The sequence below is a fragment of the Alexandromys fortis genome, unplaced genomic scaffold (genome assembly GCF_014885135.2).
Source record: "Alexandromys fortis isolate MF-2015 unplaced genomic scaffold, M_Fortis_MF-2015_v1.1 scaffold_75, whole genome shotgun sequence".
Taxonomy (NCBI): Eukaryota; Metazoa; Chordata; class Mammalia; order Rodentia; family Cricetidae; genus Alexandromys; species Alexandromys fortis.
Genome location: NW_026067956.1, coordinates 8,550,352 through 8,577,726, shown reverse-complemented (window position 1 = coordinate 8,577,726; position 27,375 = coordinate 8,550,352). Strand labels below are relative to the sequence as shown.

Sequence of the window (27,375 nt, the reverse complement as noted above, 5' to 3'; positions counted from 1 at the left end):
TTAAGTATATCTATCTCTTCAAACATTGATCATTTATTAAGAGCATTCCAATTCCTTTTTTCTAGCTTTGAAAAATATGAGGTTCTCTTAGTGTAAAATAATACATCACACTAAAAATGTATCTTTTGTTGAGACACGTTCTTACTACATAGCCCAGGCTGACCTTAAATATCTAATCCTCCTGCCTCAGGCTCCTATGTACTGGGATTATAGGCATGTGCCATCATGCCCAGCTACGCCATAACTTCATACTATAACTAACTTGGTACCCATTGGCTAGTCTTCTTCCTTTCCTTTGCTTTTCCTGCTCTTTTTGGTTTTGCCTTGTTTAATTTGATTCTTTCTTCTGTATCCAGCATTAGGCTAATATAATTGGTCCATGAGACACTCTTGTCTTTGGTTTGCATAAGAGTTCTTTTATTTAGCTGGGCAGTGGTGGCTCACGCCTTTAATCCCAGCACTCAGGAGGCAGAGGCAGGTGGATTTCTATGAGTTCGAGCCCAGTCTGATCTACAGAGAAAGTTCCAGGACAGGCAGAGCTATTACACAGAGAAACCCTGTCTTGGGGGGGGGGGGATTTCTTTTGTTAATTAGTTATTCAGTTGTTTTTATTGGTGATGGAAATTAAACCTAGGGCCTCATGTGTGCTGCGTAAGTGCCTCACCATGAGCTCAGTTCCCAGGCCTCAATTGTAAGCCCACGTTCTTATGCCTCAATTTTTTAGACATTCTTAATATTTATACTACACCAGGATTATCTTAATGAGATGCTGATGTTGATTTTTGAGCCAGTAAATATGTGAATCTAGTAGGAAAATCAATGCCTTTCTTTAGTTTCTAACAAAATGTCTTTAATACTGAAATATTCTTCCTTGATATTTATTTACACTGCTGTTTAAAAGAGTGGATTATTAGTGGACTGAGTCTTATATGTCAAATAAATAAAAAAGGAACATCTGAAATGTTAAAAATATTAGATATAGGCCCACGCCTTTAATCCCAACATTCAGGAGGCTGAAGCAGGCAGATCTCTGTGAGCTGGAGACAGCTTAGTCTACATAGATAGTTTCGGCCAGCCTGGGCTACATAGTGAGACCCTGTCTCAGAAAAAAGTTTTGTTATACAAATCCTTCTCTGATATGCTTTAGAGTTTAAGCTATTTCTATATAATTTTTCATTTCTACTTGTAAGGAGAACTAAGTAATCCTTTTCTTGATTATTTCTTTTTCTACCAGTAATATTAGCAAAGCACATTTATTCTTTGTGGGTCTTCCTAAAATCACTGGTGGTTAATACTACTCAAATTAAAATAAGAATACAAAGAAAATTAAGTGAAGTTTAGAGGTCAGCGCCCCATCATCTGCATTCTCTTTACTTGTAACACAAGGCAGGTTTGTGCTTGATGGGATACCTTGAGACACGGCTTTGTTCAAGTGTTTTAACCCCTAGAATGACTGCAAGTGAACGGGGCCAAGGATGGTCATTATGTGGCTTTTTATAGTGTTTCTTTCCTAGGTTCTCTTCAACCTGGCCAGTCAGTATTCAGCCAATGAAATGTATGCAGAAGCACTGAACACATACCAAGTGATAGTGAAAAATAAGATGTTTAGCAATGCAGGTAGGTGTATATAACCAACATTTCACAGATACGTAGTTCTTTTGTAGTGTAAATTTCATTTCCTCACTTTGTTTTCTTATAATAAAAGAATCCATGCTTTAAGTAAATTGTTATTTATGATGTGGTGTCCTGCTTAAAGATACTATGTGTAAAAAAAGCATACATGTATAGGAATAAATGCAGTTGACATGAAATAAACTGCCTAGTACTAAACACAAGATATATTCCGAGCTGGGCAAGGTGACACTTGCTTTTAATCCCAGCACTGGTGAGGCAGAGGCAGGTGGAGCTCTTGAGTTCAAGGCTACCTGATCTGCATAAGGAGCTCCTGGACAGCCAGGGCTGCATAGTGAGACCCTGCCTCAAAACACAACCACGAATACTGCATCCTCATAAGAAGAAGGAGCCATGCCAACCAAATGGAACATTTCTTTCATTAAGTGACTATGTTCCCACAAGACAATTGTATATTTATATTGTGTAGTTTTTGTGACAATATTAAGGTTTATTAGAATATTATTTCCTTTAATAACATTAAAATTATGTGCCATTATAGAGTAATTTACAAATGTCTTGTATCCCTTTTTTAAGTGTGTATAGTATATGTGTGTATATAAATATAAATACATGAATGTTATGGTGTATGTGTGGAGCCAGAGGACAGCTCGCAGGAATCTGTTCTTTTCTTCCACTCTATCTTCCCAGATGGAATCAGCTCCTCAGGCTTGCACAGCCAGAACTCTTCCCGTAGAACTCTCTCCTATCTTGTGTTTTTCTTAGCATAATGCATTTCAGTTTTGTAATGAAAACTGTTGTCTAACCATATTTTCAAGAAGTTCCATTTCTCCATACTTAAGTGTATGAATGTATGACAAGGGTGTACTGTTTTGATGTTAGAATTTTATGTCTAAAACCTCTAACTGGGCCAGAACATTTACTCAATGGTAGACATACTTGTACCTATGGCTAATGACTTAAGTTTAATCTCCAGATCCTTAGAAGTGGCAGGAGGGGACCAGCTTCCATGAGTTTTCCTCTGACCTGCACACATATACACACAATAAAAAGTATTTAAAGCATCCTAACTTGGAAAAAAGCTTTAGAGAATATAAACTAAGATTATATAAAATATCATAGGAAAAGTACAAACATGAGAATGTTTACCCTCATTTTTTTTTAATTAGGGAGACTGAAAGTGAATATGGGAAATATTTATTTAAAGCAGAGGAATTACTCCAAAGCCATTAAGTTCTACCGAATGGCCTTAGATCAGATCCCAAGTGTCCATAAGGAAATGAGGTAAGTGTGGAGCCTGGTGACTGTAAAGCTCAAGTGTCTTCTTGGGAGCAAGCTGGCTTGTGGTTTGCTGTCACTGGACTGAAGGTTTTGAACTGTGTGTAGATGGGAGGTATGGATTCATGGTTCAGATGTGGATTTTTGCTCTGTCCACTTGTGACCATTTGCATATCTCACATATTGGCAAATTAAAGGTTAAAGGAATAGTACTTGATCAATAAAAATAAAACTAAGCTAACCATGCGGCTGTTAAAACATCATATAGCTTCATGCCAGCACAGCCCTACAGCAGTCATGGCAGTAGAGTAGACCACAGCGCACACCTCCTACTGTTTGAGAGCACTGTGGAGTGGAAAAGGTGGAGAAGTCTGGGTATCTTCTACTCCTCCAGTATTCAAGAATGGAAATAGTATATTTATTGGCTTAATTTTGCTTCCATTGTGAATCGTAATGTAAATATCTGATATGCAGTATATCTGATATGAAAATCCTGCTCGGGGTATGAGTAGTTGGGTCACTCACTGCTCACAGGCTGGGAACTACTGCTCCAGAAACACCTTTAACCTGGCAACCACCAAGAATTTGAGCATTTCTGGAAAGTGTAATTTAGGGGCATACATTACGTGCTTAATAGTAACTGAGGCAGTGGGTACTATAGTAATTTAGCCAAGGTAGTAACTACCGAGGATTTGAGGTAGATTGCATTCTAAACAAAAAGAATACCATGAATGAGTGATTCTGATCCAGTCAGCTAGTTATGAATCAGCAGTGGGGTTATGTTTGGATACATTTGTCAGTGCGGTGGGACCATCTCCACTAGAATGGCCCTAAGGGACTGACAGTGACAGGTACTGATGCGGACGCTGAGACATTAGAAATCTCATGCACTGGATATGTGAAGTGGTACAGCTACTTTTCAAGACAGGCAGTGTCTTAAAAAGCCAACAATTCTATTCCTGGGTATATACTTAAAAGAAATGAAAATATACATTATTTCAAAGACTTGAATGTGAATGTTCATGGTAGTAGTAATCATAGTATCAAAAAAGTGGAAGTAACCCATTTCCACCAAGCAGGCATAGGTAAGAAAACATGGAAAGGCCAGGTATTGTGGCATACATCTCTTAATTCCAGTACTCTGAAGCAGAGGCGAACAGATCTCTGTGAATTTGAGGCCAACTTGGTCTACATAAAGTCCCAAGCCACCAAGGCAGCCAGGGCTACATAGTGAGACCCTGTTTCAAAAAATAAAGTGATATATATCTATACTGTAGAGTTCTACTTAGTGATTTTTTTTTTTTAAGAAGTGAAGCACCGATACTCCAGTATAGAGGAACCTCAGGATTGTGTCGGGGGTGGACCTGATACTTCATATGGTCTGTTTATAGGCAATATCTAGAAAAGGCAGAGAGACAGAAAGTAGATTAGTGGTCCCCAGCACTGTGAGGACGGGGAACAACTGTTAGTAGCAGAGGTTTCCTTTTCAGGTAATAGAAATGCTTAAATATGTACTCATTATCCCACAAGTATAAATATGGCTGTAATCATTAAATGTTGTGATCTGTCTGTTATACTATTTACAATTTAAATTAAATTTAAAAATAAAATTTATAAAAAGAAAGACAAAGGGAAGTGCAACAACTTGAATGTCGTATTAGTTCAGACTTTTCAGACTAACCTGTTTCTCCCTGTTTAGGATTAAAATAATGCAGAACATTGGGATTACATTTATAAAAACTGGTCAGTATTCAGATGCCATCAATTCATTTGAGCACATCATGAGTATGGCCCCGAATCTGAAGGCAGGCTTCAACCTGATTCTCAGTTGTTTTGCCATTGGAGACCGAGAAAAAATGAAGAAGGCATTCCAGAAGTTAATCGCTGTTCCGTTAGAAATTGATGAAGATGATAAGTACATCTCCCCGAGTGTGAGTATGAGAATGGCAGTCACTTGGCTCTTCTGCTGTCTGTCCATGGAAACGAGCAAATGGGAATGTCTTGAGTTTCCCAACAGGCAGCTCACATATTTCATTTGCTATTTATTTTGAGTTAAGACTGGGACTTAGGGTTAGAGGTTATAGTTAAAACAGACCACACATGTGGGTGACAGCTGTGTAGCTTAGACTGTGTGTGGGGCCCCTAGCAGTGGGATCAGGACGTGTTCCTGGTGCATGGGCTGGCTTTTGGAAACTCATTCCCCATGTAGAGATGCCTCACCTAGCCTTGATGTAGGGGAGGAACTTGGTTTTGCCTCAACTTGTTATGCCACGCTTTGTGACTCCCATGGTAGACCTGCCCCTTCTGAATGGTGAAAGAGTGGATGGGGTCTGGTAGATAGGAGGTGGGGGAGGGAGCAGGAGGAAAGGAGGGAGGGGAAACTGTGACTGGTACATAAAATAAATGAAAAAAATTAATAAAAATTTAAATAAAGCCCCCCAAAAAGATCAGACTGCACAGTTTTCATCAAAGCTTTTAGAAAAATCATTAAAATAAGATTTGACTACACCTTGACCATGTGACTGTGGAACTGCTTTTTTCCTGGTTAGTTTTTGTCAACTTGACACAACTAGGGACACCTGGGAAGAAGGACCCTCAACTGAGGAATTGCTTCCATCAGGTTGACCTGTGAGTGGGTCTGTCAGGCATTTTCTTGATGAAGGTTTGGTATGGGAGGGCTCAGATATCTGTGGGCAATGCCACCCCTGGGCAGGTGGTCCTGGGGTTGTTATAAGAAAAGAGGCCGAGCAGCCCATGAAGAGCAGGCCAGAAAGAGTACTCTTTGTAGTTTTTGCTTCTGTCTCTTGACACCAGGCTCCTGCCTGCCTGAGCCTCCTGCCCTGGATTCCACTGGTGATAAACTGAAAGCTACAAGCTAAATAATAACTCCCATATCATAAGGTTGTTTGGTCAGTGTTTTTATCAGATCACTAGGAAACAAACTAGAACAGTAGTACTGAGGAGTGAACCTAAGACTTTGCTCATGATCTGCCACTGAGCTATACCCCTGTCCATCTGCCATGGAACCTAAATTCTTTTTTTGTTTGGTTATTTGGTTGGTTGGTTAGTTGGTTGGTTGGTTGGTTGGTTGGTTGGTTAGTTGGTTGGTTTTGATTTTGTTTGACATAGGATCTCACTATCCCAACCTGGCCTCAAATTTGCTATGTCGCTAAGGATGATTTTGAACTTCTGACACTCCTGACTTCACTTCCCAAATGCTGTGATTAAAGGCATATGCCACTTGTGCCCAGTCTTACATAGTCTTGGGATTGAACTCAGGGCTTCATGGATCACAGGCAAACATACCAACTGAACTATATCCTCTGGAAAGTCTTGTTTTTAAAGACTCAAAGGGATATTATATGATGTTAAGTGAAGAGTTATGGGCCCATACACATGAGAAACTGGGGGAAAACACACCAAAATAGAAACAGTAGTTTCTGGGCAATTGGATGTTTTTTCTTATTCTTTCTCTTCCCTCTTTTCTTCTTCTTCACCTCGTCTTCGTTTTTCTTAATACTTTGAAAATATTTTTCAGATTTTTATGCATAGATTGTTAGCATTCTATTATGTTAAGTAAAACTATATGAAATTGCCTGTATTTGAAGGGCAAAGTGGTATTTTTTTTTCAGTTTAATAGAGTTGAACTTCATTGTTTATTTTTTGAGGGTCTCTTAAATTTGGCTGTCCTGAATCTCATCCCTGTAGTCTAGGCTGGCCTCGAAACTCTGAATCCTCCATTCTCAACCTCTATAGTGCTGGAATTGCAGGCATAATTCACCATACCCAACAGAAGATTTTCATATTCTCTCTCTGGATATGAATATAAACATGTGTGTTTATATTGGGTGTCTTCCTCAGTAGCTCTCCACCTTATATTTTGAGATAGTCTCAAAACCTGGAGCTTACTAATATAGGTAGATAGGCTAGACAGTCTCTCTCTCTCTCTCTCTCTCTCTCTCTCTCTCTCTCTCTCTCTCTGTGTGTGTGTGTGTGTGTCTGTCTGTCTGTCTGTCTGTCTCTCTTTCTCTCTCTCTTTCTCTCCCTCTCTCTCTTTCCCTCCCTCTCTCTCTCCCTCCATCCCTCCCTCTTTCCTGGTAGTCGATTTTCCTTGATAGAATGTAAGGGTATTATTATTCCTAGTAAAGAGAGTGTGGGCTATGAAGCCTGATGCCTGGCTGCCACTCAGGACTTATTCCTCTTGCAGCTCAGTTCCTTTATATATAAAATGGAACAGTTGTAATAACCGGCCTTGTAGGATTGTGAGGGTTAAATGACCAATGTATATAAAATGTTGAAAGTATACCTGGAACATAGTACTGGATAAACATGGATTTTTTATGCATTAATTTCATACTGAGAAAAATGGTGTGTGTTGTTTAAAAAAAATCAGTGTATGTTTAGGTGGTGCTGGCAATTAAAGCCACGCCTTCCACGGTTGGTACCGTGCCACCCCCTCAGCCCCAGCCTTGTCTTCATTCTTCATTCTCAATGGGGAGTTACATGGAATATGTAAGCAGTGGCTAACCATGCACACCTTTGCATTTGAGTTTACAATCTATAGTATCACATATTTATATGAGCAACCCTAGCTTTGTGTATTTGATTTTATTCTTCCTGGCCTGACCCTTTTATCTACTGCTCAGAAGGTATATTAGTTCCATGGAGAGAGTGATAGGCAATCATAAAAACAGAACAAAACCAAGTTCTGCTCTATGTAAGGACAGTAAGCTAATTTACACACCATTTTATTTTATTATCATAATATTTGGGGGAGGGTTTTGAGACAGAGTTTCTCTGAATAGCCTCACAGTCCTGGAACTCACTCTGTAGACCAGGTTGGCCTCAAACTCACAGAGATGTGCCTGCCTCTGCCTCCCAAGTGTTGGGATTAAAGGCATGCGCCACCACTGCCTGGCCATACACACCATTTATAAAACTAATTTTGGGGGTATTGATTAGAAATCTGAAGTTTTTAGTTTTTATTTCTGACTTCCTTTCTATTTTCTTTTCCTAGGATGATCCCCATACTAACTTACTGATTGAAGCCATAAAAAATGACCATCTTAGGCAAATGGAACGTGAAAGGTAATATTTTGGCTGCAGTTTTTAGAAAAGTACTGCCTTCTCACTGGTTCTTAGAAAACTTATCAGCTGCACCTGTCTCCTGGCCGAGCTGTCACACCATCCTCTACTTTACGGATGCTTTTCTCCTTGAGTTTCAGCCCTCCTGCGGGCCCAGTTACCCTTATCAAGTTGGGTGTTAGCAGTAGAATGTTATGCCATGGCCCCTGCTCCACCTCTGGCGATGTCTCTAGCCTTTTCTTTGCTTTTTATTTTGAAGTAGGCTCACTAAGTTGCCTGATCTACCCTTGAGTTTACTCAGTAATTCAGGCTGGCTTTCAACTTGTGATCCTCTTGCCATAAACTGGGATTACAAACCTGCTTCACCAGGGCTGGTCTTACGCAGCAATTCCTAACCATTTCTCTGTTATTTCCTTTCCCCACATTTGGTACTATATTGCAATTTAGTTACCTTGATTTTTTTTTGTCTTATGTATGTATGTCTTGCCTGCCAATTAAATATCAAGTTTGAAGAAACATATGTATTTATTTTATTTCCTTTTGCTAATATGGACCACATCTGTTTTCTCTTTTTTATTTTTATCTTTCACACATGTGTGTATTAACCCCTTTAGCATCTTCTCAATAAGTCTTCCTCCTACTGTCATGTCATGTGTGTCTCCGTGTGTGTGTGTGTGTGTGTGTGTGTGCTGTTTCTACTTCTAATGCCAAAATATGGGACTTTGCCACACCAAGATTGTTCAGCTCTCTGAACATCCAGTAGGTGTCCAGCAATTCGCTTTTGATGTAGACTCCACAGGAGAAGGCTCAGGCCCGCCAGCCTCTTCATTCCCCCAGTATGATCAGCAGCAATAAGCAGAGGCCTTCCGTTCTGACTGGCTTCCTATGAGACAGGTTTTTACCAACCCTCCTTAGGCTCTGTAGTTTACAGGAAGAGCACAGAACTTGAAGAAACCCTTTATTTGCATGTGCCAATTTGTTGTAAAGGATCCAGCTGAGAAACAACCAGATAGGAAGGTGCATAGCATGTTTTGGGGGAGACGTATAGGTTCCCTTATCACCTCTGTGCATTCACCAACCCGATCCTCCCCAAGCAAGGTTCTGCAGTGTAGACATGACTGATGGTGTCACTGGCCATTGGTGATGGTCTATATCTCCAGCTCCTGTCCTCTCTCTGGAGATTGGGATGTGTCCTAGTCAATGTTCTATCCTTGGGGAGAGACACTATGCCCAAGGCAACTCTTAGAAAGGAAAGCATTTAATTAGGGCTTCTTACAGTTTCTTACAGTTTCAGAGGCAGCAGGAATGGCAAACGTGGTGCTGGAGATACAGCTGAGAGCTAACCTGATCCACAAGGGGAGAGAGAGATAGCATGCCTGGGCCTTTGAAACCTCAAAGCCCACTCCCAGTGACTTGCTTCCTCTAACAAGACCACATCTTCTAATTCCTTCAACCCTTTCAGAGTTTCACTCCCTGGTGATCAGCATTCAAATATATGAGCCTGTGAGAGCCATTCTTGTTCAAATCACCCCACAGGATGTAAGACTGAAAACCTGTTGGTTCTTCTGTCAACCCAGCTCCATTTTTACCCCTTTTGAGATGGGGTCTCATGGAATCTATGCTGATTTCAATCTTGTTCTGTAAGAAAGGATGACCTTGAACCCTGGTTCTCCTCACCCCACCTCCCAAGTGCTCATACTTCTACCTTGAACCTTTTTAGGCACATTCGCCTCATTAGCATATCTCATGGTCAGCAAAAAGCAAACTTGTAGCATTGAGGAAATCCCAAAAGTTTTGGGGAGCTCTTTGCAACATATTTTTCTCTCTTATTTTGAGGGTTTTACTATCTTACCTTCTGCCTAGCACTGTGACTATAGGCACACACCATCCCACCAAATTTTGTTTCTTATTCTAATGCACTCCTTCACACACCTAGCCTCTATCAAGTATGACTGAAAGGGTTAAGAGTTATTGAATATGTGATATGTATATATCACATGTATATATATCAAGTATATATCACAAGAGGTAGAGGACACTTAATGGTAAAATAGATACAATGTAAAATATATCATCTTGAAATTTATTTACTTAGATTAGACATATAGCCCAGGTTGGGTTGGAGTCTTTGGTCCTCCTGCCTTCTAGGGTTGTATAGAACTACTATTCTACATTCTTTTTCTGTGATTTTCATTAGTGTAGGTACCTTCCTTATAAGTGGACTTAGATACTGGTTTCCTTTTTTAAGATGTATTTTTATTTATTTTTCTTTTATGTGGATCAGTGTTTACCTGCATGCATATGTGTATACCACATACATGTCCAGTGCCAATAGAGCCAGAAAAGAGCATCAGATCCCCTGGAACTGGAGCTCCAGGCAGTTATGAGTCACAATGTGGGTGCTGGGAAGTGAACCAAGTCCTCTGGAAGGGAACCAGTGCTCTTTAACTACTCAGCCACCTCTCTAGCCCCTTGCTGTGTTTATAAATCCAAGAAAGATAGACAAAAATAAATGTCATTGATCACTATAAATTGGTGCATCCACTTTGGAATACACCTTATATTTTTCCAGTGATAGTGACAATGTGTGTACATAAAAATGGTGCATAAATACACACACTTACATACTTTCAAAAGTAACGTACACCTGGGCATGGTGACCCAGCCCACATCGTTAATGCCATCATTTAAGAGGTAAAGGCAGGTAGATCTCTGGAGATTGAGACCAGCCTGGTCTACATAGCGAGTTCCAGGTCAGCCAGGACTACAGAGTGCAGAGTGAAACCCTGTCTCAAAAACAAACACAGGCAATATGTTATGACTCTTGTTTTAATAACAGTTTCTTTTTGTGGGTTGTATGCATGTGTGGTTTGTGTGTGTGTGTATGTATGTGTGTGTGTGTGTGTGTGTGTGTGTGTGTGTGTGTGTGTGCGTGCGCCTGGACGTGCTAGCGTAGAGGCCAAAAGTCAAACGTTGCAGTTCCTCCTCTGTCATGCCCCAACCTTTGCTCACTGATCTGGAGTGACTGCTCAGTGAGCGGGCCCCCAGGATCCTCATCTCTCTGCATCCCAGTGCTAGAACTACAGGCGCACACCACCTGACTTTTATATGGGTGCTTGGGGAACCCAGCTTAGGTCACCTTTGCCCACTAAGGCGCCTGCCCAGTCCCACACACCGTTTCTTTTCTGGCTGTTTACCCTCACTTTCCTGTCCATAGGTAGGTTGTGTAAGGTAGCTGCAGAGCTCTCTCTGTGTTCCGTTGTTTCTTCACCTTGTCAGAAGGCGTCCTCAAGCAAGAGAAGAAGGGCACACTGGTGCCCAGGAGGCACTCATTAGCTGTCGTGTTTGCTACTTGTTGTTAGTCTGACTTACAAGCTCCTTCTCTGTACTGGGAGTGGCAGTGCTGGGATTAAACCAGTTTAGCCATGCTGGACCAGTGCTCGAACACTTAAACTACAGCCCTCGCCCTTGTCTGGGGGACAGGGTTTTACTGTGTAATCCAGAGTGGCCTCAAACTGACCTCAAACTCACCGTCCTCCTGCCTCCACTTCCCTTGTGCTAGGATTGTGTGTACAACCACTCCTAGCCTTTTTTTGTTTTGGTTTCATTTTAGTTTTGTTTGGGGTGTTTTTTGCTTGTTTTTGTTTTTAAGAGATGGAGTATCTCAATGTAGTCCAGGCTGTCCTGGGAATTTGCTCTGTAGATCAGACTAGCCTTGAACTCAGAGATCTACTTGGCTTTTTTTTTTTTTTTTTTTTTTTTTGCTTTCTCAGTGCCAGGAGACATGGCCTGCGTAACCTTTGTAAACACATTTCTCTCATGGCTGTCTGTTCTCTGGTTAGCTTCTGTGGTATGCTAGTTTTGATAGACAATCTTTATACTTACATTTTAAGAATTAAATATAACTTGCTTTCATGCCACATCTAAATATAACTTTTTTGTTTGTATATATAGGAAAGCCATGGCAGAAAAATACATCATGACAGCTGCAAAACTCATCGCTCCTGTAATCGAAGCATCTTTTGCCGTGGGTTATAACTGGTAAGGGTGAGATTCAATGTGACTGTGGATGTGGTGTTTTGTCACTTATATTGGCGTTAGAAAGGTGAATACATGGCGGTCAGCATCAGTCAGTCCTGTCCATGCTGATTATCTTATGTTAAGGTTAGGGTTACCCACTGGGAAAGTTCTCATAAGGTAAATTTCTTATTGCTCAGGTGATTAAGCCCAATGCGCAGCCATTGTTATGATTCTTTTGTTGTAGAAATTCTGATCTGTGCTTTTTTAAAAAAAAATTTTTTTTCTCCTTTTTTTCTGCCTTAATTTTGGCATTAGTATTAAACTTTCTACCCTGGGTAATAGCTCTAAAGAGGCCACTGTCCTCATATATGGTCTATTTCCTGGAAAGAAGTAAAGCGTTGTAGAATGGGTAAATCCTAGAACAGTTTTTACAAGAGCAGGGGATTAAAGTGTTTCCTGCTCCTACACCTAGCATGGGGCTTTATTGTCTCTGATAGGTGATCACTTAGTTTCTGCATGGAATCTACTTTTTATTTGCTTTGTTTTGTTTAAATATCTACAAGGAGTTAAAAGTTCTTTCTTGTATTGAATACAGATCTGACCTTTATAGAAACCTTTTGTTGTTGTTTTGTTTTGTTTTTTCGAGACAGGGTTTCTCTGTAGCTTTGGAGCCTGTCCTGGAACTAGCTCTTGTAGACCAAGCTGGCCTCAAACTCATGGCCTGTCTCTGCATCCTGTGTGCTGGGATTAAAGGCGTGTGCCACCACCACCCAGCTACAGAATTCTTTTTTTGGACTTTTAAACAAACAGAGCACCTTACCAGAATATTTAAAACTTGAAGCACACACACATGGTTTCTAAAAAGTGAAGGAAGTACGGACACATCCCCGGCCTAATTTTCTGAGTGCTTTTTCATTTCTTCTGAGACAAAGAACACAGTGCCCTGTTTATTGAAAGTCTTTGAGTTGTGGTTAGTGCTCGGAATCAACTCCTTCCCGGACCTATTGTCTTGTTCCAGTTTGTGCTGGAGGCTTCAGTTTGGCCCGTGACATTTTGTTTTGTTTTCCAGTTGCCTATTTACCTTTCTTTCTGTTTGTCCTTCCTCCTTTCTTTTTTCCTCTCTTTCATTTCCTTTCCTCCCTTTCTTTAGACAGATCCAATGTGCTCTGAGCAGTCCTCCCTCAGCAGGGATCACAGAGCCACCTTGCCTGACTCTGCCCCTGCATCTTTGCTCCTGTGCACTCAGGTTTGCTCACTCTCCCTCATGGAATCTCTCTGTCTTTGCTTCTGTTTTTGTAAGTGGTTGCTGTTGTGACCTGGGGCTGAATGCCATCTTGGGGTGTGCTTTGATTTCTTTCCAGGTTTGAACTCTTATTTAACAAGCAGTAGCTTTGCCGGGTGGTGGTGGTGCACATCTTTAATCCCAGCACTCGGGAGGCAGAGGCAGGAGGATCTCTGTGAGTTCAAGACCAGCCTGGTCTACAAGAAATAGTTCCAGGACAGGCAGGCTCCAAAACTACACAGAGAAACGCTGTCTCAAAAAAAAAAAAAAAAAAAAAAAGCAGTAGCTTTATTTTTCTCTTGATTTTATCTTAGTGTCTGTGTAGGTTTCCCTGATTGTATCCTCACTCTTTCTTACTGTTTGAGGCGGAGTTCTCAGGGTGTTGCCGCGGTTGGCCTCTGAGCTCCTCTTCCCTCAGTTTCCTGAGTGGTGGAACTATGGTGATCACTAGGTCACTAGTGTGTCCAGCATTGACTGATCCAGCGTCTAGGCTGTTCCTTTGTTCTGAGCTTTGAGCACTTGTGTCTTTTGGGCTAGGTTTGCTGGTGACCAGATGTCTATTGCTACTCTAGTCTGTTATTTCTAGGTGACCTGTATTTTTTTCTAAACATTTCAATAATTTTCCTCTAGCTTTGTTTTTCTGAAATTCTATAACTATGTGTTTAAATTTGTCTTTTTTTTTTCCTGTCTTTGTCTCATGGATTCTGTAGATCCCTGCATAGTCTTGTTTCTGTTCAACTTGGGGAGCATGCGCTATAATTCTTTGGTGATTTGCTCTCTTCACACCTGGTTATTAATTCCCACCAGATTTAGACTCCCAGGTCACTTCCTTCTGTGACTTGGTATTTCCTGTCTCTGGTGTTTCCTTGGTTTCTGAGACTTCCTTGGATTTCTCACCTAAACTTCCCTTTTTTGTATGCTTTTGTTTGTCCGAGGGCTCTATTTTTCTGTTTTGTTTGTTTGTTTGTTGGCAGGAGTGATTGTGGAAGATGGGGAGGCATCTTCAGTATTTTATGTTTTTTAAAAGACTATTATAGTAGTTGTCTTAGGATTTTTGCTGCTAGTTTATAAGTGGCATACTGAAGATTTATCAAACTCACACTAGTATGACTGAACTTTTCCTCTAAATGAAAACTTCAATTTTTAATTTTTTTAATTGATTTTTTTGGGCACTGGCATCATGCACCCCAATCCTGCTCATCTCCCAGTCCCTCCTTATCCACCCTTCACTCTTGAATTTCTTTTCCCAAAGGAAAGCTAAAAAAATATAAAATAAAAATTAGATAAAAATAAATAATAATTTTTAAAAAAGGAAAACCCTTGACTCCTCTTTCCTTCCAGCCTCTTCATTGGTCTCAGTGGCCTTGGGAGCTGCACTGTGTCAAACAGCAGACCCTTTTGTCTAAACAGTGGTATTTGTAAATGTTTTTAGTGTAATGCGTTGTTAGTCAGACTTTAATTCTTAACTGCTTTTGTTAAGTTAGACTTAGTTCATGGCAGGCTAGGCAAGTCTACTCCTTCATTGTGGGTTTTATTTATTTATTTTTTAATATTTATTTATTTATTATGTATACAATATTCTGTCTGTGTGTATGCCTGAAGGCCAGAAGAGGGCGCCAGATCTCATTTACAGATGGCTGTGAGCCACCATGTGGTTGCTGGGAATTGAACTCAGGACCTTTGGAAGAGCAGGCAATGCTCTTAACCACTGAGCCATCTATCGAGCCCCGTTTTGGGTTTTAGACAAGGTCTTTTGTACCTTAGGCTGCCTTTGAATTCCCTAAGTGGCTGGGAATGACCTTGAATGGTTGTCCTCCCTCCGTCTCCTTGGTTTTAGGATCACAGGAGTGCTCCATTAAGTCAGCCAACTTGTTTGCCCGCCCCTCCCCTTTTCTATTGAGATGGGTTCTCATTCTGTAGTTGCATTAGTCAGGGTTCTTTAGAGGAACAGAGTGATAGAATGAAAAAAGACCGTAGAGGGCTGGAGAGATGGCTCAGCAGTTAAGAGCACTGGGGGCTCTTCCAGAGGTCCTGAGTTCAGTTCCCAGCAACCACATGTGGCTCACAGTCGTCTATAACTACAGCATATAACTGTAGTCCCATGGGATCCTATGCCCTCTTCTGATGCACAGATAAAAAACATGCAGAGAAAAAAATATACAAAAAATACATAGATAAATAAATCTTTAAAATATGTATATACATGTTTATGTATATACAAGTGTGTGTGTGTGTGTGTGTGTGTGTGTGTGTGTGTGTGTGTACAAAGAATGTTTCAGAGTATGTTATAGTCTGTGGTCAGGTAGTCAACAGTGGCTGTCTCAGGACTGAGAGCAAGAATTCAGTAGTTGTTCAGTCTACAGGGCTGGCTGTCTCACAGTCCCAGTCTGGCACTGGAGTCTTGAGGATTTCTGCTGATTGTCTGCATATATTGGGATCTCAAAGTTAGCTCTAATACAGGTGAAGAATCGCTTCAGTAGCAGGATAGATGAACTTGCCAGAGAGAGTGAGAACAATCTGGCAAAAAACAAAAGCTCCTTCTTCCATGTCTTTTAATGTGGCTACCACTAGAAGGTGGGACCCAGATTTAGTGGGAGTCTTCCAGTCTTAAGTAATCCAATCAAGAAAATCTCTCAACAGCTTGTGCTTTAGTTCATCCAGGTTAGTCAAACTGACAACCAGGATTGGCCGTCACAGTGGTCCAGCTGGAGCTCACTTGCTCCTTCTACCACAGCCTCCCAGGGCTAGGCTCACAGGCACAGGGGACGGTGTATACAGCTCCCACGTGGCATCTCTAATCCTTCAGATCACTCTAGGCAGGTGTTTCTTTCAACCTAACGACCCTTGCTTCAAGCCAAGGTAAAGATTCTTCTTGAGTCTATTTCTGTTGTGAAATGATAGCCTCCCAGTTAACAAAAAGGTAGGTTTGCTTAGGACATGTTAACAGAGGGCAATGACATAGGAAATGAGCTACCGCTATTGGAGTCTGTCTAAAGAGATGCATGTCAGTCCATTAATAGGAAGGATCTAGGTTCACCCTCATGCAGTTCTTATCTTGGCTTAACATTTTTAAATATGAATGTTTATGTGTTTTAACCAAAGAGCATAGTGTCCTACTATTTTTATTTCTTAAATTTTTAATTATTATTTTATTTTCTATATGGTGTTTTGCCTGCATGTATGTTTGTGTACTTTGTGTGTGCCTGGTACTCTCGGAGGCCAGAAGAGGGCATCAGAACCCCTAAAGCTGGAGTTACAGAAGTGAGCCACTGAGTTAAAGTCCTCTTAAGAGGTTCAGAGGTGCTCTTAGCCAGGGTCATCAGCCCCTTACTATATTTCTTACCATGAAGGGCTTTCAGGATTTCATTTGCAACCTAAAATATGTCTTATTTTCCTATGTGTTATCTAGATAGGCACCCATTCCTTTTTTAAATTGGGACCGGCCAATTTAAAAAAAAAAAGTGCTAAGAGGTGGTAGCTTACTCCTTTAATCCCAGCACTAGGGAGGCAAAGATGGGCGAATCTCTGAGTTCAAGGCCAGCCTGGTCTACAGAGCAAGTTTCAGGATAGCCAGGGCTACACAGAGAAACCTTGTCTCGAAAAAAAAACAAAAGTTCTGCCTGTAATCCCAGAATTTGGGAGGAATTCAAGGCCATCCTTAACTATATAACAAGTTTGTGGCCAACCTGGGCTACTCGAGACCCTATATCAAAAACCTTTTTCCCTTTTTTTTTTTTTTTGCTAGCTATCACATAACAGGAAACTCAAGTGCAAATTTGATTTTAATAGCTTGAAAAATACATATATATTCATAAAATTACCCTATATAATCTTTAAACACTGTAATTTGTAGGAAGCAGTGGAAGACCTGGGTGAATTGCATTGCTCACTTGGACACGTACTGAGGGCTCCCAGGCCTTGGACCTAGGGGACAAGTGACGTATTGTCCCATTGGTAACAACCTGTATGGGCCAGGCTGAAGGGGGTGGCAGAGCTTCCCTGGGAAGTCAGAGGGATCGGTCAGTGTGTGCGAAGACAAACAGCTACAGTTGCCTTCTCCAGCGCTGACTGCCTGGGCCTGGTCACCCACAGAGACTGACAGCCCTGTGTGCTGTACTGTACCGCATAAACACGTGTCTGTCTTTCAGATCCTCACTGCCTCTAGTCAGGATTCCAGGACTCAGGCCTTGCAGGATTTGGAAGTAGTTGACATGTACATGTATATGAATTTGTGTTTATAGATGAATATTTTGTATCCATGTTATAATATACACATATAAGCTATGTTTGTATGTAGGGCTTTTTATATGTACATAAATATACTTGCAGATAGAGCAAAGTGGATAATACTCTTTGGAGACAACCTTAGAGTTTATGACTGAGATTAGACTATCTCAGGCCTCTGTCTCTGAACCTGCCGTTTGCCCACCATCTTGGGATCCATTGCCATGTTCCATCCGTATTCAGGAAGTCCAGGGGTGTCTGGGCAGCTTCTGTCACTCTGTAGTACGCTGTTGTGAAGAGAACCTTAGGGCGAACACAGGTGTCAAGAAGCCAGAGATGGGTGATGCGGGATGACCACGGCAGCCTGGTGGCCTTGGGGCACTGCATAGCCAAACCTGAATTGTTCTCCAAGCTAGAGTATTAATTTGCGCCATGGAATGTATCAGAAGTCTTAGTCCACAGCCTTCTAGAAAAACCCTAGATCCAGGAGGTGAGTGAGATGTGTAAAGCAGAAGAGAATTAAAGGAAGAATTTGGGCATAGTTGTCTCCTAGCTTGGGAAGAAGATGGTTTGTACAAGAAGCCTGTGAGAATTCCGCTGCTGTGACTCAGGGCAAAGTGGGCAGTTTGAGCACATGCATTGGAGCCCTTTTCCTAACCCGTATTTCTGCTCAGGAGACGACCTTGTCTACATCCTACAAGTGGCTAGAGGAAGAAGGAGTGAAGGAGGAGAGGTTGGGTATCCCACGGCATTTTCTGTACACTTAATAGAATAAGAAATGGACAGGAGGCGCAGGGAGAGGAGGAATGGGTGAGAGTGAAGGAGGGCGGGAAGAGGCAGGCTCCTAGCATTACATTAGTATGCGGGAGCACTCCACACGACAGTCATTGCTATGCTTCTGCCTTCTGCTTCTTCCTGCACCTCACTAGCTGCCGATGATTAAGCCACAGTCTTTTCAAGACATGACAGCTGTTCAGTGTTTGGAGAACTTTTAAGACTTGAAATTAAATAAAACATTTAAATTACTCTATTTGATATCTGTTCTGTTTATATATAATTTTAAACTGACATTCCTAAGAAAGATGCCAATCAACCCTTCCGTTTAATTTAACTTCTTGAGCAGGTCTGTGTTTGTACGTTTAAAATTACTCCGTTAAAGGGAAGCTGCTTTGAAATCCAAAGACTACTTTCTGTCATTCAGACCAGCTTTTTGAAGCTCATTTCTACTTAAAAGGATTTTAATGGTAGCCATGGGGGTTGTTTTTTAAGTGGTTACTAGTTTTGCTGTGAAACACTTTAGCACATTGAAATCTGGACATTGAGGGGATGAGCCGGGGGTTGGGGAGTCCCTGCAAGCCCTACTGCCAGCAGGGAAATGATCCGTGTGAAGAAAAATGGAAAACTCTGTTTTGCTCAGCTAGGCGAGGCTGGGTCAAACTTGGAGAGTCTGATGGCGGGAGGTTTATTGTAAGCCTATATGAACACAGTACAGTCTGGAAAAGACTTTCCAGGCAACACATTGCAGTTCCAGCTCCTAGAACTCTAAGAAATACATTTGTTGTTTTTAGGATATCCATTTGTGCCACGAGACAGAATAGGACAAGCATTGTAAGTCCTCTCCTTTGTTCTTCAGGATTGCTGTATCTGTTGTTGCTCCTTTACAATTGGTTTTCAGTGTGTACTCTCTCTGTCTCCCTCTCCCCAACCACTGAGATTTAAGCCCAAGTCTATAAAATAATATTAATTTAAGAAATTGATGGACTTAATTTTAGGGCATGGCAAAATTGAACAGCATATTCCCACATATCCCTCATCACCCACTACCTAGACTCCCTTACCTTCACCATTCCACACTGGATTACATAGATAAGCCTACACAGACACACCATTATTACTCCATGCCGATGGTTTAGGATTCCCTTTGTGCTATGAAACATAACAAGTGTGTATTTTATGTATCTCTCAGTATATCTTTGCCATAAAACTTCCCTGCTCATTCCTCCATCAGCTCACAGCTTCGACTACGTGGATCTGTATTTCACTTCCATGGTTTTATCTTTTTGTGACCATCATAGTGTTGAACTCATACATTATGTAGCTTTTTCATGTTAGCTCTGGCATGCAGTAGCATGCCTGTAAGTTTTCTCGCTGTGTTTTTGAGGTTTGATAGTTCACTACATTTTAATTCTTAGTAATGTTTCATTTCACAAGTATCTACTCATTGATCATTCAAGAACACCTTGGTTGCTTCTAAGTTTTGTCATTTGTGAATAACACTGTTAAAAACATGCATGCATAGGTTTCTCTTTGAACCTAAGTTTTCAACTCTTGGATAAATACCAAGGAATGCAGCAGCCCGACCATTTTGTAAGGAACTGCCCCACTGTCTTCCAAAGCATCTGTGCCCTTCTGAATTCCTCCTAGCAGTGCTGCTTTACATCCTTGCCAGAATCTGTTATTGTTGTTGAGTTTTGTCTTTTCTAATTGATGTGGAGTAGTATCTCATTGGCATTGTAATCTGTAATTTTCTATGAAATCAAGCATCCTTTCTAAGGCTTTCTTATTTGCCAATTGGCTATCTTATATGATCAATTCTTTTGCTAAGTTTTAATTTTATAATTATTTATTTGCTGGTACTTGGGATGGAGCCATCAGCAGCCCTTGGATTTTTTTTTTTTTTTTTTGAGTCCCCATGTGATTCAGGCGAGTCTTAAACCCACCATATAGCTGAGGCTACTCTGGAACTTTCCATCCTCCTGCCTCCTAGGATTACAAGAGCGCACCATCCCAATTTTGATAGTTTTTGTTATTGTTTGGTCTCGGGTGTCCTTTACATATTTTTGTTCTAGTCCTTTATTGAACAAGTGCTTCACAGATCTCCTTCCCTACTCTGTAGATTTTCTTCTCATGCTCTTGACCTGCGGGGAAGTGCTTAGGATGGTGCTGCCGTCAGCAGATGCGGAGAGGGAGACACAGCACCTATGTATTGTGAGCCTTCCAGCCCATGACCACGACAGATGCCTCCATTTATTTGTGTCTTCTAAGTTTCCTTCAGTAACACATTTTAGTTTTAAGTCTAGTATATCATTTGTTACATTTGTCCTATTTGGTATTACTTTGGTTGTAAATATCTCAGTTGTTAAATTGAATTTTTTACTTGAGTTTTGCTGATACATAGTCATACAATTTTTAATGTATTTTCCACATTGACCTTTACAAAGTAGTTTATTCTTTCATTATTTTTAATGAATGTTTGTGTTTGTGTGCACGTGTGGTGGTGTGTAGTAATTGGAGCGGCGGGGCTGCGTCCCCAGCACCCTGGCCGCCTGCTAGCTTATGCCCTGAAATAACAACACACAAACTGTATTCTTTTAAACACTGCTTGGCCCATTATATCTAGCCTCTTCTCGGCTAACTCTCGCACCTGGACTAGCCCATTTCTAATAGTGTCTTACCGGGAAGATTCTAGCCTACGTCCATCCTGGGTTGGAGCTTCATCGATCACGTCTGCCCGGGAGAGGGGAGCATGGCTTCTGCTCCAGAGAGCAGAGCTGTCAAGTCTGAGCTCACTTCCTCTTCCTCCCAGCATTCTGTTCTGCCTACTCCACCCACCTAAGGGATGGCCTATCAAAATGGGCCAAGGCAGTTTGTTTATTACCAATGACCTTCCTCCATCAGTGGTGGTGGTGCTAGTGCCCAAGGAGGCCAGGATTTCCTGGATCTGGAGTTAAAGGCTGTGAGCTGTCTAGCATGGGTGCTGGGAATAGAACTCGGGTCCTCTGAAAAAGCAGTACATTCTCAACCCCCCAAGCATCTCTCCAGCCCCCAACAGATTAACTTACTAACTTGAGTAGCCATCTCTAAATGTTCTTTGAATATCCACACTTACACCATCTACAGATAATCACAGTTTCATTTTTCTTGTTGACCTTTATGCTTTGCTTGCAGAGGATGTGTGTTTGTGTGTGTGTGTGTTTGTGCGTGCTCACGTTTGTGTATACTGCAGGACAACCTTGGATGTTGAACCTCACCTTCTGAACCTTGTTTGAGGCAGGGTCTCTCTTCTTTTCCTCCCTACTGTTTATGGCAGGTTAGCTGGTCCTCTAATGTTCGTGGATTCTCTTGTGCCTTCCTCTGGTCTTCTCAGAGAAGTGCTGGAGTCACAGAGGCTTCTAGGGATTTGAACTCATGTTTTTGTGGCAAGCACTTTACTGACTGAGCCATCTCCCTTGTCTGTCTGTTGGTTTCTGAGACAGGGTTTTGCTATCTATCCTAGGCTGGCCTCAAGCTTGCAGTCCTGCCTCTACCACCAGGCCCATGTGAGCTCCTTTGCCTTAGTAGGGCCTTCATGTCAGTTGTGAGGAGAAGTGATGGAGATGTTTTTGTTTGGTTTCTCATCTAATAGACGGGGACATTTTACCTCATTGTATTTTGAGATAATAATTATTTGTATTGTTCAGCATGTTTTCATGAGCATATCAGACATTGTCTTTTCAAGTCTTGTTATTTTAGAATTGGGTTGTCATTTTGTTGTTGAGCTTTAGGAATTCTCTGTATCTAGGTATTAATACCAACTATGACTCATAAGTAGTTTCTCACATTTTGTTGATTGTCTTTCTACACAAATTCTAATTTTTCTGTTTCTTCTTTCATTGTCTGTGCTTCTGGTTACATATCCAAGATATAATTGCAAACCAGATGGCTTAGTTTTTTACATGTTTATTTGGGAGGAGGGGCATGAACATGTCACTGTGTGCACGTGGAGGTCAGACTCGTTTTCTCTCCACCGCATGGATCCAGGGAGGGAACTCAGGTCAGGAGGCTTAGCAGCATGTGCCTCTACCTGCGGAGCCATCTCACCAGCCCTGTCTTAAGGCATTTGCCTTATGGTTTCTTCCAAGACTTATTTTGTTTTAGGTCTTCCGGTTGGTCTGTGATCAGTTTTAAGTTAACTTTTGTGAATGAATTAAGGTTGGCCCTAACTTCATTCTTTTGCATCTGAAGAGCTAGTGTTGAGAAACCACTGGTTCTGAGAACCGCACCTAAACCATCTGACTGTATGTATACGTATCCCAAACAACCTGAGCCCAGTACATGAGAACTAGTTCCAATGTGCTGTATGACCCAAGAGGTCGACAGATCTGCGAGAAACTGCACAGAGTGCTATTTCCTTGTGCTGGGGTGCTCACTAACAGAAGCATGGTCTGAGGGGTTTGGAAAACCCTATAGTTTGAGTCAGAATTTATAAAGTGGTCAAGACAAAAGTACCTTCTTAGCCAGGCTGTAACTGGTTTAAGGCAAGCAGATAGTATAGAATCAGGTCGGTTCCTGGTGCTAGGGTCAGTTGTTAAAGCTCCATATACCACACTAATGGGATTGTCTGTCACATGCTGGAAAACCACATGGGGAAAGCAAGGATGCTCACTGAGGGTATAATCCAGTTGTTAAACTGGCAGCTTCATTGGTAACAGTGATTGGGAAAACCATGGCTGATTGCCTCTGACCTCAGGTGTCTGAATTCTGAAAAAGTTTTAATCCAACAAGGAATTGCTAAAAATGATTTTCTAGTAGGGCTTTTAGAAATGAAATTATCAGTCTTCTTTGTCATTTATGATTTAATATCATGCTTAGAAAGGCAACAGCTACACCAAAAGCAAATACTTGTTATTGAAATTAATGATCAGTCAAAAAACTTTTTCAGTTTTTTTATTCAAGAAGTTTACAGTTGAACTAAGTTGACAAATGATTATATTAACAACAAAGCAATCTAAATGATTATTACCCTGACATAACACTTTCTAGGGCACTATGACGTCATTTGGTAGGAGAGCCTAATTTATAAATGGAGCCATGAAAATCTTGTATTGCTATCTGGGTTGAGAACTGAAACACTGGTAAAGATAACAGTGCAGGGAAGGAGAACAGTCTAAGTAGAAGGGAGAGTACTCTCAATATTGCAAATGTCTGCAGCCCTTCACACATCTAGTGCTCAAAATGCTGCAACTTTAAGGTGGAGGACCCTGGACTCCTCAGTGTGCTAAGGACCCTTCCAGATCTCACCAGGATGCACCGCGTCATCTCTCTATTTATCAGGTGTGGATGCGGTTGGCATGGCGCACATAGAGAAGGCAGAGGACCACTTTGTGGAGTCTGTTCTCCTTCCTTTAGGTTGGTCTCAAAGTCACACTCAAGTTGTCAGGTTGTGCAGCAAGTGCTTCAGCCACTGAGCCATCATCCCCTTCTTTATCTGTGTCCTTCATAATGCTCTTTGTGATAAGCTGGTACAATTCTGTGTGCTGTGACAGCAAGTAGTGGGACCCGAGGAGCTGATGAGAGCCTCCTCTCTGCTGCTACATTCAGGGTGCGGTGTGAACCCAGACCCACCGCACAGCAGGGGTTGGAATGTCGGACAGCCTTGTGCTCATTAAGTTAGTCACAGAAGTGAGTTAAATATAAGACAGCTAGTTTTTCTGCTAAGAGAAACAGAAGCTCTCCTTGTGTAGAAGCCTCTAGACAGTCTGTGTTGGACGAGTTCGTTTCTGTCTCTTACTGTCGGTTATATCTGTCAAATCCCAAGTACTTTTTCTAAAACTCAGTGTTGTATTGTAGGCTCACATGCTCAACTGCCAGCTCAGCCTGTGTTCTCTACGTTCTTTATGCTTGTAATTCAGACTTTTTAGTTCCAAGCTTATCTTTTAACCTGTGTTAACGTGAATTTACATGCACCGTCCTGAACTGCCCATCTGAGGCAGTGATACCACTAATTAAGCAGCTGTCTAAGCCAGAGATCAGCTTAGTTCCATGCCCTTTATTCCAGCACCCGCCCATCACTTCTGCTCCTTTTCTCTCAGAATGGCCTCCTGTAGCCTCTTTCTACCTGCCGTAGAGGTTCAAACCTCTTTTGTTCAGAACCCTCCCATCCTGCCTGCCTATCATCTGACGGTTCTCCACCACTGTTAGAGTAATTCTTCTAAGTGGAGAATTTGCGCCGACACTCAGTTTCTTACTGTCCTCAACCTGGTCCTGAACTTTGAGAGTACAGTGAGCATTCTTGTCTTTTCACAGAAGTTCTGAATGACGTGGCTTCTGCCAGCTTCTCAGGCCATCTCTCTTTCCACTTCCTGAGCGCTTTCAATCCATGGAGCCAGTGAGTCTCTTACATAGGTCCAGCTTGCTGGTCTTCTGCATCTTTAGACACATTGTTTATTCATCCTAGGATACCTTTCCTTTTCTCAGTTCATTCATGCTTATGCTCCAAACTGAGCTGCAGTATCTGTATCAGTATCAGACTAGTGTTGCTCCCCAGACTCCTTAAATGTTTTTGTAAAAAGCTTGCCTTACTGTTCTTTCCTATTCTCTACTGTATTCACTCTTGCAGCCCGTGTACCAACACATAATGTCTGACATGTAGTCAACATTTAATAAATATTTGCTGTGTAGTCTTGAGTTTTCAGGTACAGTGCAGAGAGACCTCGAGTCCCCTGTCCCTGTCAGGTACAGTGCAGAGACCTTGAGTCCCCTGTCCCTGTCAGGTACAGTGCAGAGACCTTGAGTCCCCTGTCCCTGTCAGGTACATTGCAGAGAGACCTCGAGTCCCCTGTCCCTGTGTCAGGCAGGCAGACTCTTCTATATAAGGCTTCTCAGGAAAGCTTGTGTTGAAGAAAGGATTCTGTGTTTTGAATTATGGAATAGGCCACTGAGCCACACCCTTAGGACAAATACTCCTCTGCTTTATTCCCTGAAGCAGGGGTAATGAAACAGCCCACGCCTTTTGTTGTTGTTATTGTTGTTGCTGTTCTTCTTTTTCTTCTTTTGTTTGTTTTTCAAAACAGGGTTTCTCTGAGTAACTCTTGAGCTGTCCTGGAACTCACTTTGTAGACTAGGCTGGCCTTGAACTCCTTGAGATGCCTGCCTCCCTCCTGAATGCTGGGATTAAAGGCCTGTGCAGCACTACCCAGCTAATTGTTTTTAAAATTAGTAAGTGTTTTTGTTTGAATAAGAATGACCCTGATAGGTTCATATATTTGAATGCTTAGTCACCATGGAGTGGCATTACCAGAAAGAATAGAAGGATTAGGAAGTGTAGCATTGTTGGAAGAAGTGTATCACTGAGGGTGGACTTGGAGATTTCAAAAGCTCATGCCAGGCCCAGGCTCTCTCTGCCTGCAGACCAGGATTTAGCTCTTAACCATTTCAGCACCATGCCTGCTGTGCCTGCTGCCAGTCTCCCTGCCATGCTGTTCTGAAACTGTAAGCCAGGTCCCAGTTAAATACTTCCTCCCGTAAGAGTTGCCGTGGTCATGGTGGAGAATGATGGAGGATCTCACTGACCTTGATCTTTGGACTCCGCATATGTGCACACACACATATGTATATACCCAAAAATGGGTATATACGTTGTGCAAACACACACACGTACACATACTTGGAGAGAGAGAGAAAATGGGGGAGTCAAGAATACCAAGTAAGTGAAATGAAAGCAAGTACCCCTTTTTGTCTCACCTTTCTCATAGGTGTGTGGAAGTAGTGAAAGCATCTCAGTACGTAGAGCTGGCCAACGATCTGGAGATTAACAAAGCGATTACATACTTGAGACAGAAGGACTTTAACCAAGTAAGTTCAGCAGCATCTCTCATGTTAGTTGTCCAAGAGACAAATACAGGGGAACTCCTTTCTAGAACGTTATTGAAGTGCCCTACCCCTGAGCTCTACCCCATCCACAAAACTCTAACAATTTTTACATGTTGGTTCTGTTTCTTGAAATACAAATACTTTCCTTATATATCATATTGTTAAATTGCTAACCCTTATGCTGGCCCAGGCCTAGGAATTTCTAGACTGCTCTGCAAAGTGCTAAGGCGTGGAGAAGCAGGTGTGTGCGGGGAGCCCAATAGCAGCCCTATGTTCCTGTCCTGCCCTCTATGAACAGCTTTCTCAGAGGCTGTTTCAAATGCTTCTTGGGATTGAAGGGTTCCCTGTGCTAGCCACTGGCTTAGAACCCTGGCATCCCTCACTGGCAAGCTCCTACCTGGTTGTCTAGGGGGTGGGGTAGAGTGTTTTGTTCCTTTCAGTGCTAGCTCGGGTAGAGCAGAGCTGAGACAGAAGCAGAGGGTTGCAGGGTTTTAAGAAGAAGCAGGATAGCAAAGAGCAAGCTGTATGACCGTGGTTTCCTGGTTCCTAAGCTGGTGAGGGCGTCATGTGTGCCTGCAACTCTTTAACTTCATTCCTGAGCAAGCTTCGGGAAGCCACTGCATCCTCCCCAAACTGGCCAAGCCTGTGCCTTCTCTTTTCGTTCTGATTGAAGGATCCTCCTCTTGTCTGGAAGACAATAGAAAGGAGTAACTGCTCTCCAGAAACTGGGGAGAACAGAGTGACGTGTCCCTGTGTTCGTGTCATAATTAAATGGTTGCTGTGCTGTAGGACCAGAACGTGGGCAATTGTGTGAATCCAATCACCATGCTTAGTCTTTCAGTATTTACAAAGCACTAAAACTTCCAGAGAATCTCTGGAATGTCTGTCATGTCATTTTATTAACTCATCACACCTTTAACCATTAAACATGCTGCTGTCGGGGGCTGGAGAGATGGCTCAGAGGTTAAGAGCACATACTTCTGCAGAGGTTCTGAGTTTGGTTCCCAACACCCACGTCTGGAAGCTCACAGCTGCCTATATATCCAGCTCCAGGAGACCTGACACTGTCCTCCTGATTCCTAGGCCCCCTGCACTCTCATGTGCATAACCACACAAGGACACACATACACATAATTAGAACAATAATTAAAATAAATCTTTTTTAATACCACCGTCAGCCTCAGTGGTTCATGCCTGCAATTCCGGCACTGGGGAGGTGGAGG

At 41.9% G+C, this 27,375-nt stretch overlaps 1 protein-coding gene across 2 annotated transcripts in view; it reads left to right on the top strand.

Moving 5' to 3' along the window:
• The window catches only part of Ift88 (intraflagellar transport 88), a 97,081-nt gene that overhangs the window by 16,454 nt on the left and 53,252 nt on the right, over positions 1-27,375 (top strand). For both annotated transcript variants that reach the window (XM_050152280.1, XM_050152279.1), the window contains exons 10-15: positions 1,515-1,617; positions 2,802-2,916; positions 4,610-4,841; positions 7,928-7,998; positions 11,950-12,036; positions 26,035-26,134. In XM_050152280.1, the coding sequence (XP_050008237.1) occupies positions 1,515-1,617; positions 2,802-2,916; positions 4,610-4,841; positions 7,928-7,998; positions 11,950-12,036; positions 26,035-26,134 (708 nt within the window). The remainder of the gene's footprint in view (positions 1-1,514; positions 1,618-2,801; positions 2,917-4,609; positions 4,842-7,927; positions 7,999-11,949; positions 12,037-26,034; positions 26,135-27,375) is intronic.